The sequence below is a fragment of the Primulina tabacum genome, chromosome 15 (assembly GCF_025594145.1).
Source record: "Primulina tabacum isolate GXHZ01 chromosome 15, ASM2559414v2, whole genome shotgun sequence".
Classification (NCBI taxonomy): domain Eukaryota; kingdom Viridiplantae; phylum Streptophyta; class Magnoliopsida; order Lamiales; family Gesneriaceae; genus Primulina; species Primulina tabacum.
The window spans coordinates 33053801-33067652 of record NC_134564.1 but is presented as its reverse complement, the minus strand read 5'-3'; the positions used below and the strand labels follow the sequence as shown (position 1 = coordinate 33067652).

At 31.0% G+C, this 13852-nt stretch overlaps 1 protein-coding gene across 2 annotated transcripts; it reads right to left on the bottom strand.

Moving 5' to 3' along the window:
* Positions 1-56: 56 nt before the first annotated feature.
* On the bottom strand, positions 57-1614 carry LOC142526747 (auxin-induced protein 22D-like). Of its 2 annotated transcripts, none has more exons than XM_075631318.1 (4): positions 1179-1614; positions 884-1086; positions 684-771; positions 57-470 (listed from the first exon to the last, which is right to left on the bottom strand). In XM_075631318.1, exons 1-4 carry the CDS (start codon positions 1346-1348, stop codon positions 395-397), a joined length of 537 nt encoding a protein of 178 aa, XP_075487433.1. In that variant the 5' UTR covers positions 1349-1614; the 3' UTR covers positions 57-394. The 2 variants fall into 2 exon arrangements, with proteins under 2 accessions (XP_075487433.1, XP_075487432.1); XM_075631317.1 differs by having other exon boundaries at positions 684-783; positions 1179-1611.
* Between the last annotated feature and the right edge of the window lie 12238 nt (positions 1615-13852).

Genomic DNA, 13852 nt, shown 5'->3' with positions numbered 1-13852 from the left:
TTTTTGACAACGGTTTTAGTGGTGGTTGATTAATAAATTTCTTGTAGTGTGAAATCCAAATACTAAGGATGCATATATGCATCTTTGTACAATTGCTTGCGCATGGATTTATTACAAGAAAAACATTTAAAATCAAAAGATCTCAAAAGCACCTTTGAAAAGAAAAACATTAAAGGTATAAAAGGAACTGTAATATCTATGTATCTCTTCTTTCGATTAAACCTCCTGCCAATTGAGGTTGAAGAAAATTGTTGAATACAAAGGAACTTTATAATCTAGCTAGAGTTCTTAGGGAACTTTTGTGACTTGTCGTAATCATGAGAGAGGGCCTCGTTTTTCTTCTGTTTTGGCACGTTTTAAAACCCATAATTAATCCAAGAAAAAGAGCGTGTTCTCATACACCAAATCCCAATCCCTTGGCTTCCGATCCTTTCACGATCCTCAGTTTCTTGCATGATGACTTGAACATACTGCAAAATAATACGTTATGCATAAGAAAATGTGCGTGAACAATTATATCAAAGGCGCTATATATGGTATCTTTTAAAATTAAGGGTGGTTGAATTTTGCATGTCGAAAGAAGTTGTATACAAAACTATAGTTATTTTCTATCATAATTTCAATTTTTATATGTATGTGTAAAGATATATAGGAGAGATTTAGATAGGGCATTGGGAACTCACTCCCATGGAACATCTCCAACAAGCATCAAATCGCCATCTTTATCTTCATATGCAGTTGAATATTCCGATCCTTTGTACCCTTCCCTCTCTGAACATTTCCCTAATCAACCAATTACACCACACACCATGTGTTTAGAGCAATCCCAAAAATCAATACTAACTGGAAAGAAGAGAAATGAAAACATGCATATATCCCTTACCTATGGAGAGTTTGAACATGTTTTCCAAAGCCTGGAGAAGTTGTGAATATCCCTCGTAAACTTTGAGATCAATCTTTCTAAGGTAAGGGGCACCATCCATGCTAACTTTCACGTAAATCCCTGGTTCAGATTGAGAATGTTTCTTCATCTGGACATTACTTTTCCGGCAAGACCTCACTGGCGGCCACCCAACAATCTGTGTCCTGGAATCAATAAGTAATCACCGACCAAACAAATCAGTTACTAAGTTATGATCCCACCGCTAAAAGATGAGAGGCAATTATGAGTCTCTTACTTGGGTGCCGGTGGGATATCTGGTACAGAAGAAGCTATCTCTGATCCGCTATTCGATTCAGGAAATGAGCGCTTGTTTTTCTTTGGAGTTTTCATCATTTCTTCACATTCATCCCTGCCTGGTAATCCCAATCTCAGCTCAGTTGCCTTGAAATTCAGATCACTTTCCATCTTCCTGCTAGCAAACAATATCTGGAACTGAACTAAACCAAACCAAACCAAACCAAACCAAACCCTTTTATTTTCAAGATGTGTAGTATGTGTTTCTCGGAGAAGATCGTTGGTAACGAAAAAATGCGAGTTGATTTAGTGCATGAATTTGGAGTTAATATTGGCGTTTTAGTGCATGAATTTGAGACAAAGCAAGATTAAGTTGTCTGCAGTATTGGCAGCAATTATGAGACAAGGGATCCAAGATTTAGGGGACAGGAGAGGGACAAACTCGTCCGCCCATATGGATTACTTTTGTTCATAGAGTCAAGACGCGTTTCGGGATTTTCATAATTAGATACAAAGTCTATTATTATTTTTTAATTATGTAATATTCTACAGATTTTATTTATATATAAAAAAATGAAGGCATCGTCTTGGTGTGTCTTATTTGTTAAATATTGTCAAATGAGGTGCCTTGGTTTAGACGTCCAATTCAAAATTTTTTTCTTTCAAGAAACTATTGTTTCATATCATATCCTATCTGTATATATAATATATTAATATTTACATAATCTGCTTATGTTTCTACATTATGATATATTTGAGATATTTTTATGTTCTAAATTACTATTCATTTAATGTTAGAGTGAAGATTTAAGCCAAAAGCGTTAATATTGCTTACATGAATTGTGAGAGACACGTTATCTTTTTAAAAATAAAATAATAAATAAATTTAATAATTTATGCGACATTATTACAGAGTAACATGTTCAAACATCGTTTAAATTTGGCAGTATACTACCTGGAATTAGACATATGGAGGGTGAATTCCATGTGAATGGAGAGGGTCCGCTTGGGTGTTTGGTGTTGGGCATATAAGTCTAAATGATTCTTGGCAGGGGCCATGTTTATTTCAAGAAAGATTTAAAAAGATATATTTCTAAAGCAAGGTCAAAATTATTGCCATTTTTTTTTTTGAAAAATATTCACACAGTATTTACTTCTGTCATGATGCCTAAAATTACTCAAAAATTAAAAGTCTACATTACGATTTATTTTATATATATACTATTTCTTTCTATAATTTTATTGAGTTCATATGTACCAAAATTATGTTTTATTTTTCAAAATTTCTTATACATTCTTTTAACTGTTAAAGTTTAAGTCTCATTAAAGCATGTTTGGTGAAAAACGTATTATTTATTAAAAAGTGAAGGATAAAGTGATATTAACATTAAAAAAAAATCCAAAAATATAAAGAGAACGAGTGTCTTTTTGTTTACGACTTCTTTTTCATAATTGGTTTTACGAAAGCTAATACACTAGAACCAGATTATTTTGTAAGAACATTATTTTCAATATATGTATGAAGTAATATTCTACGCAAGAACCATCGAATTTTGAGGATTGTGAATGAATGGCTGGTTTGTTTGCGAAATCCAGGTTACCGACATGGTCTGCTCTCAGAAGACCTGGGAGCTGGTTGTCTCTGTAAGATATTAAGAGTGTTAAAACTTATTTGGCTCGTAGATGTATGACACTAACGAGAAATGTAGATTTTGTTGATGCAATTCCATTAGTGTAGAAAAAATGTTGTACAATGCGAGGCTAATGAAAAGTATGCTTATTTCTTTTTATTCTTAATAAACGCTGCTGCTGCATCGTGTTGCTTGAATTAAACATGAAATATTTGTGAACATGCATACATATGATACATGTATAGATATAGATGTTAAGAGGAAACTTTGTGGAATGTTCACTACATAGCTTTTAATGTAATTCATTTGTTTAATTTTGCTGCAAATTCCTCCATCACAGTCACAAAGAAACTTGAAAAAGATCATATTAATTTGGACTCGTGTATCTGCGGATCAATCATATGTTAAAACTACGATCTACTTACGAGAGTTACGTATAAACATATGTAAATTATAGTAACTGCAGAGAGAACAAACATGCGTCGTGATGCAAATCGTGTAGGTATTGGTATGGTGAGACATCAGAGGGGATCTGGCTCCACCATCGTGAAATCATGCATTTTCTCTAACTATTTTCGGTATTTTTGACAGCGCATTTGAAATTTCTTTTTTCAAACTTCCTAAATTTATAAAATTTAATTAGTATAAGATATCTAGCCAATTAACCGCCCTAAACTTTTTCAAATGTATGTTCGATCTCACGTTAAAGCAAAAACCCTACCGCAACCATAGTATAAGATCTACAATGAATGAATGGGTAAAATAATCCACACGTTATGTAAGTTAAAGATACAGACATGATAGATCTGTCTCCAAAGCAACACGTAATTAGCTAGGTGTTAATTCACCTAAATTATGGCATATAAATTACAAATTGTGTTAAATATTGTTAGATATAACTCAAGTTTTAAACTTTTTTTTTTCGTATGAGAATTTTACTAGTATCATCATATGGAATTAATAGAGATTTTTTTATTTCAAGATAACACAGTTTTCTAACAGACAATGATCACACCAAAACTTCAAAAGAAAAATTATAACAGTTGGGTCTACTTAATTCATAAAATATGGATGGAAAAAGGTATCTTCTCAAAGCAAAAAAATCATTTCCTAACGTGCATTGATATGTATATTGAAAATGCTTCATGCTCGAATATTCACGCGACATGAAAATTATTTTAATTAATCCTTTTAGAAAATGTCAACTTTCCCAATATTTATGCGTAAAAGCGCCTAATTTTGCTGTTACACAAAGTTGGCATCACATTAGGGCTTAAACCCACTAATCATTATGCTTTAGATAGTCGGTGCAAATAATATACAATACAAACACCATCATAATTATCCATACATATGCATTATGTTTAATATTTATAACTTATTGTACATGTCGCATAACTTTATATTAAAAAGTTATTAAAACAAGTGGTGTTTTATAAAATCAAAACACACTCATAGCTAGGTATCAATGCATAATTAATCTTGCATTTTAACTACAACATGACCAGTAGAATGCAACAGGATCGGAGTGCAGACATCATCTATGTTTGTTTTCATGTCAGAAATTTTCGGTAACATGTTATCATCTCTGCGTCGTATCAGTACTTCGATTAAAAAAATGTTGCGGATCTCACACATAATGTAATTCCACAACACATCTCTACCATATTATTAAGAATCTCTATAATAGAGACAAAAGAGTGTCATGGTGATTTGTTTTGTTTTTTAATTTATTCTTTCAAATTAAGTTTGATTTCAATTTTTATAATTATAATATGATCTCATTTAAATATAATAATTTGCCTACCTTTCAATAATTTTTATAATTATGATATCTTCCTGTAAATCAAATTAATTTTAAAAAAATTGTACACACATGCAACATGTGCATCGATGTATCAGCTAGGATGGGAGTTCGATGGATCCCATACATGATGGATCCTGAATCGGGTGGCCTGATGGAGCAGCTATTCTACCGGCTAGGAAATTAAGAAGACGGTTCCTAATTAGCGTAGCTCTCGTCTGTTGTGTCCCGAGGACAGCCATATATGTTTCCCTGTTGCAAATTCATCCACGTTACGCCACCATTACCATACGAACGTCAACTTTATACCTTGAGGACTTCTACCTGCTTTTACACGTTAAATTTATTGCATCTGTTCTCCAGATAAAGACACTTGCCGTTTAAAAAGATTAATGTCCGTTCACATGTAAATATAAATTTTATTAAAACAGACAAATAAGCTATCCAAAGAAAATAAGGGTTTTTATTATAAATATTTATCTCATTATGATTTTAGTTTGATATGTTATCCAATTTCAATGTACGTCTATTGTCTCTCTCTCTCTCTCTTTTTTTTTATTATTAATTTTAACAATTTTGTTAATGTGAAGTTAACATGATGACATCAATGAGGACGTTGACATGACGTTAACGTCAGTAGTGCACCTCAACACTTCCCAAAAAAATGAATATTTTGCAAAAGAATTAGAGCATTTTTCAAATTTAAGTCATGAGTACGAGAGATAATATCTATGTATGACGATGACAAATGTTGAAAATACAATAGAAAGTATGTTGTTGTAGTTATTCTCTTGGAGATTAATGCGAATCCAATTTCCATGGTCGTCACGTGGATATGGTCCTTTATGGGAAAAAATTTTGACGTGTTTCCGAGCCGATTGATTCATGTCTGATATACCAAATTCAATCTGACAACACATAACTAAATTTCCATTCACAAATCTACTTTTTTATTAAAAAAAAATGTTGCGTGAATACTGAACAAATATTTGTGTCGTACCTAATTCTTTAAATTGACAACTGATCTTGAGAAGAACTAATTTACAAAAATTCCCCATAGAATTTAGACTTCGGATGGGCTACTGGAACCAGATTTGACTGCACTTTCTTCATGGGCCTAATTTCAGTGGAGATGGACCATTTAACCCATCACAATCCTTCCTACAAATGAATGAAAAGGAGTTGGTAGTTGATATACAATCAATATATATCTATTATATATATCTGTACAATTCCAATTCACTGCATTTTACTTAAAACAAATAGGAGAAAAATAGTATATAAAATTCATATCAAATCAATATGCGATCCATTCATATGCAACCAACTTAACCTGTCTGAAAATCTTTATGCCTAATTATCCGACAATGAAATAACTCTGATAGGAATCAGATTACCATTTAGTTCAAGAAAAATATACACATTTTCCCCTCTTTTCATATCATGAATGTATGACTAAATCCTAACAAGGAATGAATGTGATGGGGAAGGAATGTAATGCCAATAGTTGTTTTCTAATAGGTTGGGACAATAATATATAATTGGGTTGAATTTTCAGACAGATACATTTCTACATTTTGTGGTGCAAATTCAACATCTAGACTTATTTAGGACCGCCAGTCATCTCACATTCCGCCCCAGAAATTGGTATTAATAAATGTCAAGTTAAATCAACCATTTATATTTTTCATGTGCGACATCTAAAATTAACGGGTTTTTTTTTTTTTTTTTTTTTTTTTTTTTGCATTCACGTCTCTTATATTTAATGAATTTGACACTTACTTTCCTCGCTCACATGTTATAATTTTGCATTATATTATAATATGCTATGTTATTTAATAGTATAATATAGATTAAGCATTAGACCTCTAAACTAGTTAATTGTTATTGTCTCTAATTAACAGTATGATCAATCAACGGTATAGCTATATGAATATATAATATAGAGGAGCTTAACCTTAAGACTTGAAGCTGGAACATTGTATAATTAAACCATAATAATCGAACATGATCATCAACTTCCCAAAAAATTAAATCACAAAATCAAGAATGGATCGTTCATTGACAAGGGAGAGATCCTACAAATCAAACCTGGCCAAGAGCAAATCGTAAAGGAGATTCTACCCGAAAGAATGCGATTCACCTTATCTTTTTGGAGCACCAGACATGAATTTTTATCTTCACATTATTTTATATCCCTTAATCAACCATTTTTTTTCATTTGATATAAATAGTCAGTCGAAAAATTATTTTATTTTATTTTTTATCAAAACAAATGTTTAAAGACTGAATTTACTAGCGTCCGGTGTTTATTTTCGGTCTCTAATTAGTTACCAAATTTTATTTATGTAATGATATTGAGTAATACGCTGACTCAACACAAGCCTCGGTCTATACTCATACACTACTACTGGTCATTTGATACTAAAACTTTATGAATCTAGTTATTTAAGCCTGGATGTCATGAGTTCGAATATTGAGGGATGCGAAATAAAACACTTTCCATGGATATGATATTCTATGAGTGACCGGTGTATGAGCATGAGTTACAGCTCATGCTTAGACCAAACTAGGCCCATGAATAGTAGTTACAGTATATGAGTATGGGCTGATGATCATGTTGAGTCAACCTACGACCCATGGTCGTTACAATTTAAGTCGTTAATTCCATAACAAAACCACAATTTTTAATTAGTACAACTTGTTATCCGTTTAAATGACTCAAGTCTTGTGGATGAGTTTACGAAGTTTGGGTTAATCTGGTTCGAGATATAGTTTGAGAGCGTAGGATCGAGCAACCATCGTTGTACTAAAATTTATAACAAGTAATAACATATCAATGATTGCACTTCTTGCAAAAGGATCGAACTTTGTGATCTTAACTCTGGTATTGATTGTAAAACCGACCGCTTGTCACTTTACCAAAAGTTATAGCTAGTGATAACGATACAACTTTAATATTTTAAAATAGTACGACAATCGGAATTTCACGATTTGATTATTCTATTAGGTCAAGGAAATCATTGCCACCCAATAGGGAGATTTTATCGGAGAGTGATGCATGTATATGCGAATATTGATTTCGATGAGTTATTGTAGTCTTGTGGAACTTTATTTATAATACATTTCATTTGTATTATTATTATTAATTTTTTTGGAAAAACGAGCAATGGTAGTGGCCAGCATTGTTAAATCTCGCATGTATGTATTAGTAACTTGAAATTGGTTGGTGTAGATAATGGTAGCACGCACAAAAATGCGTGTTGGATCGGTTAAAGGGACGAAATTGATAAGGGTGAGGCATTCATAAATGGGATGATGAGACCCCCATCGTGGGGATCCATTGTCTCATTTTCAACCTACATTTGGAATCATTATTATCGTGCCCAAGATTCTCATGATATATATCGCATCTCTGAGCCACGCTTAATTAATTCAACTCAGATTAAATGCTAATCACCATGTAAAATTGTCTCCCCAAATTAACTTCTTTTTCAATACCGTTGCATTATTGCATCGCACTCAATAGTTGACCACCAAAGAGTATGAATGGAGCATCTTGTAGGGTTGGAAAGTTTAATTTGGATCGATTTACAATTTTCTCAGAAAACTAGTGGAATTTAAGGACGAAATTGTTTATATATTAAGGTTCGTAATCATTTCTTAGTTAATATAGAATTATCGATGCACGTAGAAATCGAACGTGCATGTAAAATATTATGAGACATAGGGGGGATTTTAATTTTTAACCATTGATTTAGAAAAATACAGGTTTTGAATTTTTGAGTGTGATGTTAATGGTCATATTCAATATATCAAGCTGTGAGAAAGGTTTTGAAATGATTTATAAGTGGTTTATGATGGATTTTTGTAGTAATTTCGTCGAGGAAATCATTTTCATAAAGTGGATATATATAAAATTGTCGTTCTTGCATCTTATTATTTACATAATTTCTAGCAGTCTATTATATGCATATATATTTGTTTTAAACTTGAAACTTAGAAGCGTGATATTCGGAATGTAATATGCAGATAGGTTGTGCTTGGGTTGATGAATTTGATTTGAAGTGAATGATTTGATTTGAGGAAAGATTTCAAATAACACATATCTTGGATATATTTGAATGAACTACAATTACTAGCGAAACCTTAAAGTCTACATCCCCATGCCTAAAAATCTTCATATCTGATTACTTATTTATTTAATTAGGTAAAAAAATCTCTTTCATATCCTCCTTTTCATTCAGGTCGGGTATCGGATTCTCCATCGGTCAGAGAAAATTGTCGTTCCTACTTATTTACGCATTAGTTACACAAAATATAATGAATTTCAAATCTCTAATTATTAAGTGAACTTGAAATCATGTTAAATATATATCATGAAACATTATATAAACATGCAAGAGTATGTTTCTTATGAGACGATCGCACGAATCTTTATCTGTAAGACGGGTCAATCATATCGATATTCACAATAAAAAGTAATACTCTTAGCATAAAAAGTAATATTTTTTCATGGATGACCTAAATGAGAAATCCGTCTCACAAACTACGACCTGTGAGACCGTCTCGCACAATTTTTTGCCAACATGCAATAGATGAATTTGAATTTTATGGTATTAATTCTCTAAAACAACAAAAACATATTTGAAATACATGAATTTTAAATTTATGAATCTAAATGTTGAATTTTATTCGCCCAAGCTGGTCAAAAAATTTGAAATTAATGAATTTATTTATATTCATCATCTCAAATCCAACCCCTAACTTAGATTTGAGAGGATTTTAGCTCAATTTACGATTTTCATTTAACCTTTTAATATAAAAAAAACAAAAACATAAATAAGAATATAATTTCCCATCTCGCTAGTTATGTATTAATTACACATTTATTTTTGTGAGGCATTTTGGACCACCCGAGTCATATCTTCTAAATTCAAATTCGTATTTTTAAAAAAATATAAAATCTTCTAAACTCAATTTAGTTCACCGTGAAAGAAACAAAACTCCAAATGTGATCTCAAGGGGTGAGTCACTTTCTCTTTGGTTTGTAGATTTTGCAAAGCAAAACATAGTGTTTTGTTTTCTAGTGTGATTTTGAGTCGAATTTGTTTATAATATGGAGTATTTTTTCACATATATTAATAAATTTTTGAAGCACATATAGTTATCTCAAATTATTCTAATTATTGGGGTGGGTGCGGATTTTTATGACCTTTCTGTTTTAATTTTAAATAATCTTTCAAATTTTGCATAATTCTGCAGAAGTTAAAATTTTATCTTCTTATTTGTAAGTAAATATTCATAATAGAGACAAAGTTTTCAAATTCTTAATCATTATATTATTTCAAATCCAAACTTTTAAACCCATTGAAATAAAACTCTTCACCCTACATTAGTCCGGTATGGATGAACCAGATCCGGAGCTGTCTCTAATCTATTTCCCAATTGATTAAACTAGTTCAGGAAATAACTGGTTCCGGTTCTGGAACCACATCCCGCTCGTTACCAGATCCAGTCCAGAACACGACCGTAACCGAAAAATTTAAAAAATAAAATTTATTTTTTTTTTAAATAAAGACCTTGGGCCAACGGCCATTTATTGTGTATTCAATGGTCGTTGCAATTTGGCTCCCAATTTGAAGACCAAATTGTAGACATATTTTTTTTACCCCACAAATAAACTATAAATACCAGATTATTTTTCTAACATTTTCACACATTTATTTTGTCTCAACTATCTAATTATGTACAATTAATTTTCTCTTTTTTCTATCATTTCTCATCATATATTTATAAATTTTATTATAATTTATTTATACTCAATATTCTCTTTATTATTAATTACTTAATATTTCTGAATTTACTCATATAAATAATTCGAATTTCAATAACGTCATCTTGAAACCGTGGTGGTAGAGGTGAATACATTCCCTACTTTGACATTTTGTTTACATCCCCGACTTTGATGAAGTCGAACCTGGCCACCATGAAAATCCCCAACAAAAATGTAGGGATATCATCGTCCATCCGAGCAAGCAACATGATGGAAACGAGCACGACGACAGCACGAGAAAAGCGAAGCAAAGTCTGAGATCCCTTCGATATTGAACAACAAGGTACAAAAAACTTTTTTGTTATATGTAAAATTTGCAAAAATCAAATATTTTACAAGCAGGCAGTGGTACCAGTTCTTTGAAAAAAAACATTTAGTCAATGTATATAAACTTGACACTGATATGCTACAACTATTTGGTAGGGAACCAACTCAACAACAAATTAGTTCTTTTATTTGTAAAGCTTTCACAATTATGGAAGAAATTTCTCGAAAAATTATCATGATATTTGTTACGAAATATTGTCAACCTTTTATAATAGTTAAGCAAGAATATTTTGTTGAATTTACTAGTATTATTCAACATGATTTTCACAATATTTCTAGGCACACATTTAAGAAATATTGCTTTGATATGTATTAAAAAATATAAGGAAACACTAAAATCGCTTCTTTCAAATAATTCTTGTAGAGTCAGTTTGACAATTGATATCAGGATTAATTAAAATATGAATTTTAAATTGTCGTTGCATGTCATTGGATTGATAAAACTTGGACTATGCAAAAAAAAATTAGTTGTGTGTCATTTAGAATCGTCACATAATACATACATTATAGCTAAATATATTTTAAATATTGTTAAGATTTATGACATACAAAATAAAATAATGTATATCACATTAGATAATGCGAGTGTCAATACTCTTGCGATTAAATGTCTTAATTATTCATTAAAATCGATTTTAGATGGTAATTTGATTCATGTTAGATGTACATGTCATACTGTTGTTCTTGATCGGTGGAAAGAAAATTATCAACTGTATATAATGTTAGCGGCAATTGCAAGAGATATTATAGTCATTCAAAGTCCAAATGTAAAATGTTGCTTCTCAATCAACACTTTCATTATGTGGAAGACTCATTGGTGAAAGACAACAAATTTAAAGCGAAAAAAATTAGCATGCTAACATGCCTACAAGATTGGCTTGCAGCCAAAAAAAGAATATGACCGCTTGAGTGAATGATGAATTTCAATGCTCAAGCTCCGATGAAAATCTGGAGTATTCAAAATATATTTTAATAAATCATTATGAATGTTCAATTGTAAAAATCAATATTTAAGTTATTTTTATTTTTATTTTTATAATTAATCAGTATTGTTTTTACTCAAAATACTAAATAAAAAAATATCTATTATTTAAAGTAATTTTATATTAAAATAATAAAAGTCGGATCTGGAACCCGGAACCGATCAACCCCGACCGGAACCAGTCTAAAAATTATAGAAGCAGTCCGCGCTTCGATTGGTTCTACCTTTGAACCGGAACCGGTTCGAAACCGACAGGTCTGGAATCACCTGAACCGGAACCAGGAACTGTTAAGCATGTCTACCCTAAATTTTTAGGTTATGGTCCTAAATGATTATTGATTTAATTAAAAAGTGAACATTTTGCAATTATTGAGCAATTAAGCTGGTAAATTTGTTTGTAAGGGTTTAAATTAGTAGATTTAGTAGATATCTAGACATTAAATATTTTGGGGGAGATGGTGATGGTGCCAGGGCACAGCTAGGGTTGAGGATGATTTCTTTTCATAAAGATGTGACCTGTCTCAAAGTCATCACCACTGGTTCAAAAAGGCTCTAGAATGAATCATAACTGACAAATATTGCAATTCTAACAATACAGTTTATAATATAAGAATTTATTCTTACAATAGTTAAAAAAAGTTACATATTCTTTTAAAAAAAATCAAGCATAAACTCAAATATTTTAAATTTTATTTTTTCATTTCAAAATATCATTAGTTCAGCTATGTACATGTATTGTGTCACGTAGGATGAAATTCTTGACATAATCCGCTTGATCACATGCATATATAACTAACTATACATTTATTTTATTTTATCCGATATAATGTCTTACTATGTTTGAAAAATTATTATAATACTTAATTGGATGTATGATAAGCAAAATTTATCATCTATTTTATTGATCAGATTGAAGAATTATCGCTTGATTTCCGTGATTTGTCCTCAATCAATCCATTTATTGAGGATATGTATGGAAGTGGTAGAAGAAGACACAAGAAATTTATGGGATCCCATCCAATTCACAAGGAATAACTTATTTATTACTCTTTTCCAATTTTATTTACTAGTTTCACCGTAGCTTATAGTTCAGACAATCGTACACTCTTGAGACTGATTATTATGTTGGGTTTAATAATTGTCCATGTTTGGTAGAGCGATCGAATCGTAGTGCTTGAGCTGCTGTGCAGTTTAAAAGATTTGAGTTACATCATTACTACTAGCTATAACTTTTGGTAAAGCGGTAAGCACTCGGTCCTACATATTACATTTCTTATTTTTTTTTAAATAAGGTATTATGCTTCAATTATTCATAGTAAATTATTTTTTTGGTTGATTGATTCTTCCATTTGTTGTATTTTAGCTATGAATTATGTAAGCGTGGATTTTAGTTATAGACTATACGTACTTAAACGTGAGGTCAGTCACTTGATTTAGAAATAATAGGAAAGTTCCAGTAAAAAACAAAAGAAGAAATGATAGAAATGAGCTTTCAAATTTATAGATTTAGAAATAACACAAACATATGAAATAAGAATTGTTCGTAAGATGTAAAAATATGTTTGGACGGACGAACCGATCAAATTTGGTTTGATCAGGATCTATTTCAAAGTTGAATTTGAAAAGACTATCATTTTGTCTGTATATCCCCTCAGTCCAAAATACAAGCAAAGCTTTTCAATGTAAAATGTGTCCTACTGAATAATTAGACCACAGTTTTGTACTGTTTGGGTTAATGATTTTTAAAGTTAGTTTTTTCAACTCATTAACTAGGCCACAGTCTATATAATGGCGGCTAACTGACGGTTAAAGTGCATTTTTATATAAGAAATTTTAATATCTTAACTTTCTTAAAAGAATTGAATGATAGATAAAACCTGTCAATTAAAGACAGTTCACGCGTAAAAAATAATAGTTAAAAATAAAGAGAATATTAAATAAACAAAAAAAAAGTTTTTTCAAACAACCTCGTCCTTTATTGTAATTTACACGGTTTTTTTTAAATCATATTATCCTTCAATTCACGGTATATTCTACTAATTTGTATTTTTTTCTCGGTTTTGGTCTTTCTTTGTGCCGGAGTGGTGGCATACAT

Bases quoted from the DNA above. Each gene is read 5' to 3' on its own strand.
- LOC142526747 (XM_075631317.1), bottom strand. From the start codon at position 1,348: ATGGAAAGTGATCTGAATTTCAAGGCAACTGAGCTGAGATTGGGATTA. The intron at 784-883 runs GTAAGGGATATA...TTGGTTGATTAG, and splicing joins CATGTTCAAACTCTCCATAG to GGAAATGTTCAGAGAGGGAA. The intron at 471-683 runs GTGAGTTCCCAA...ATTATTTTGCAG, and splicing joins GTTGGAGATGTTCCATGGGA to TATGTTCAAGTCATCATGCA.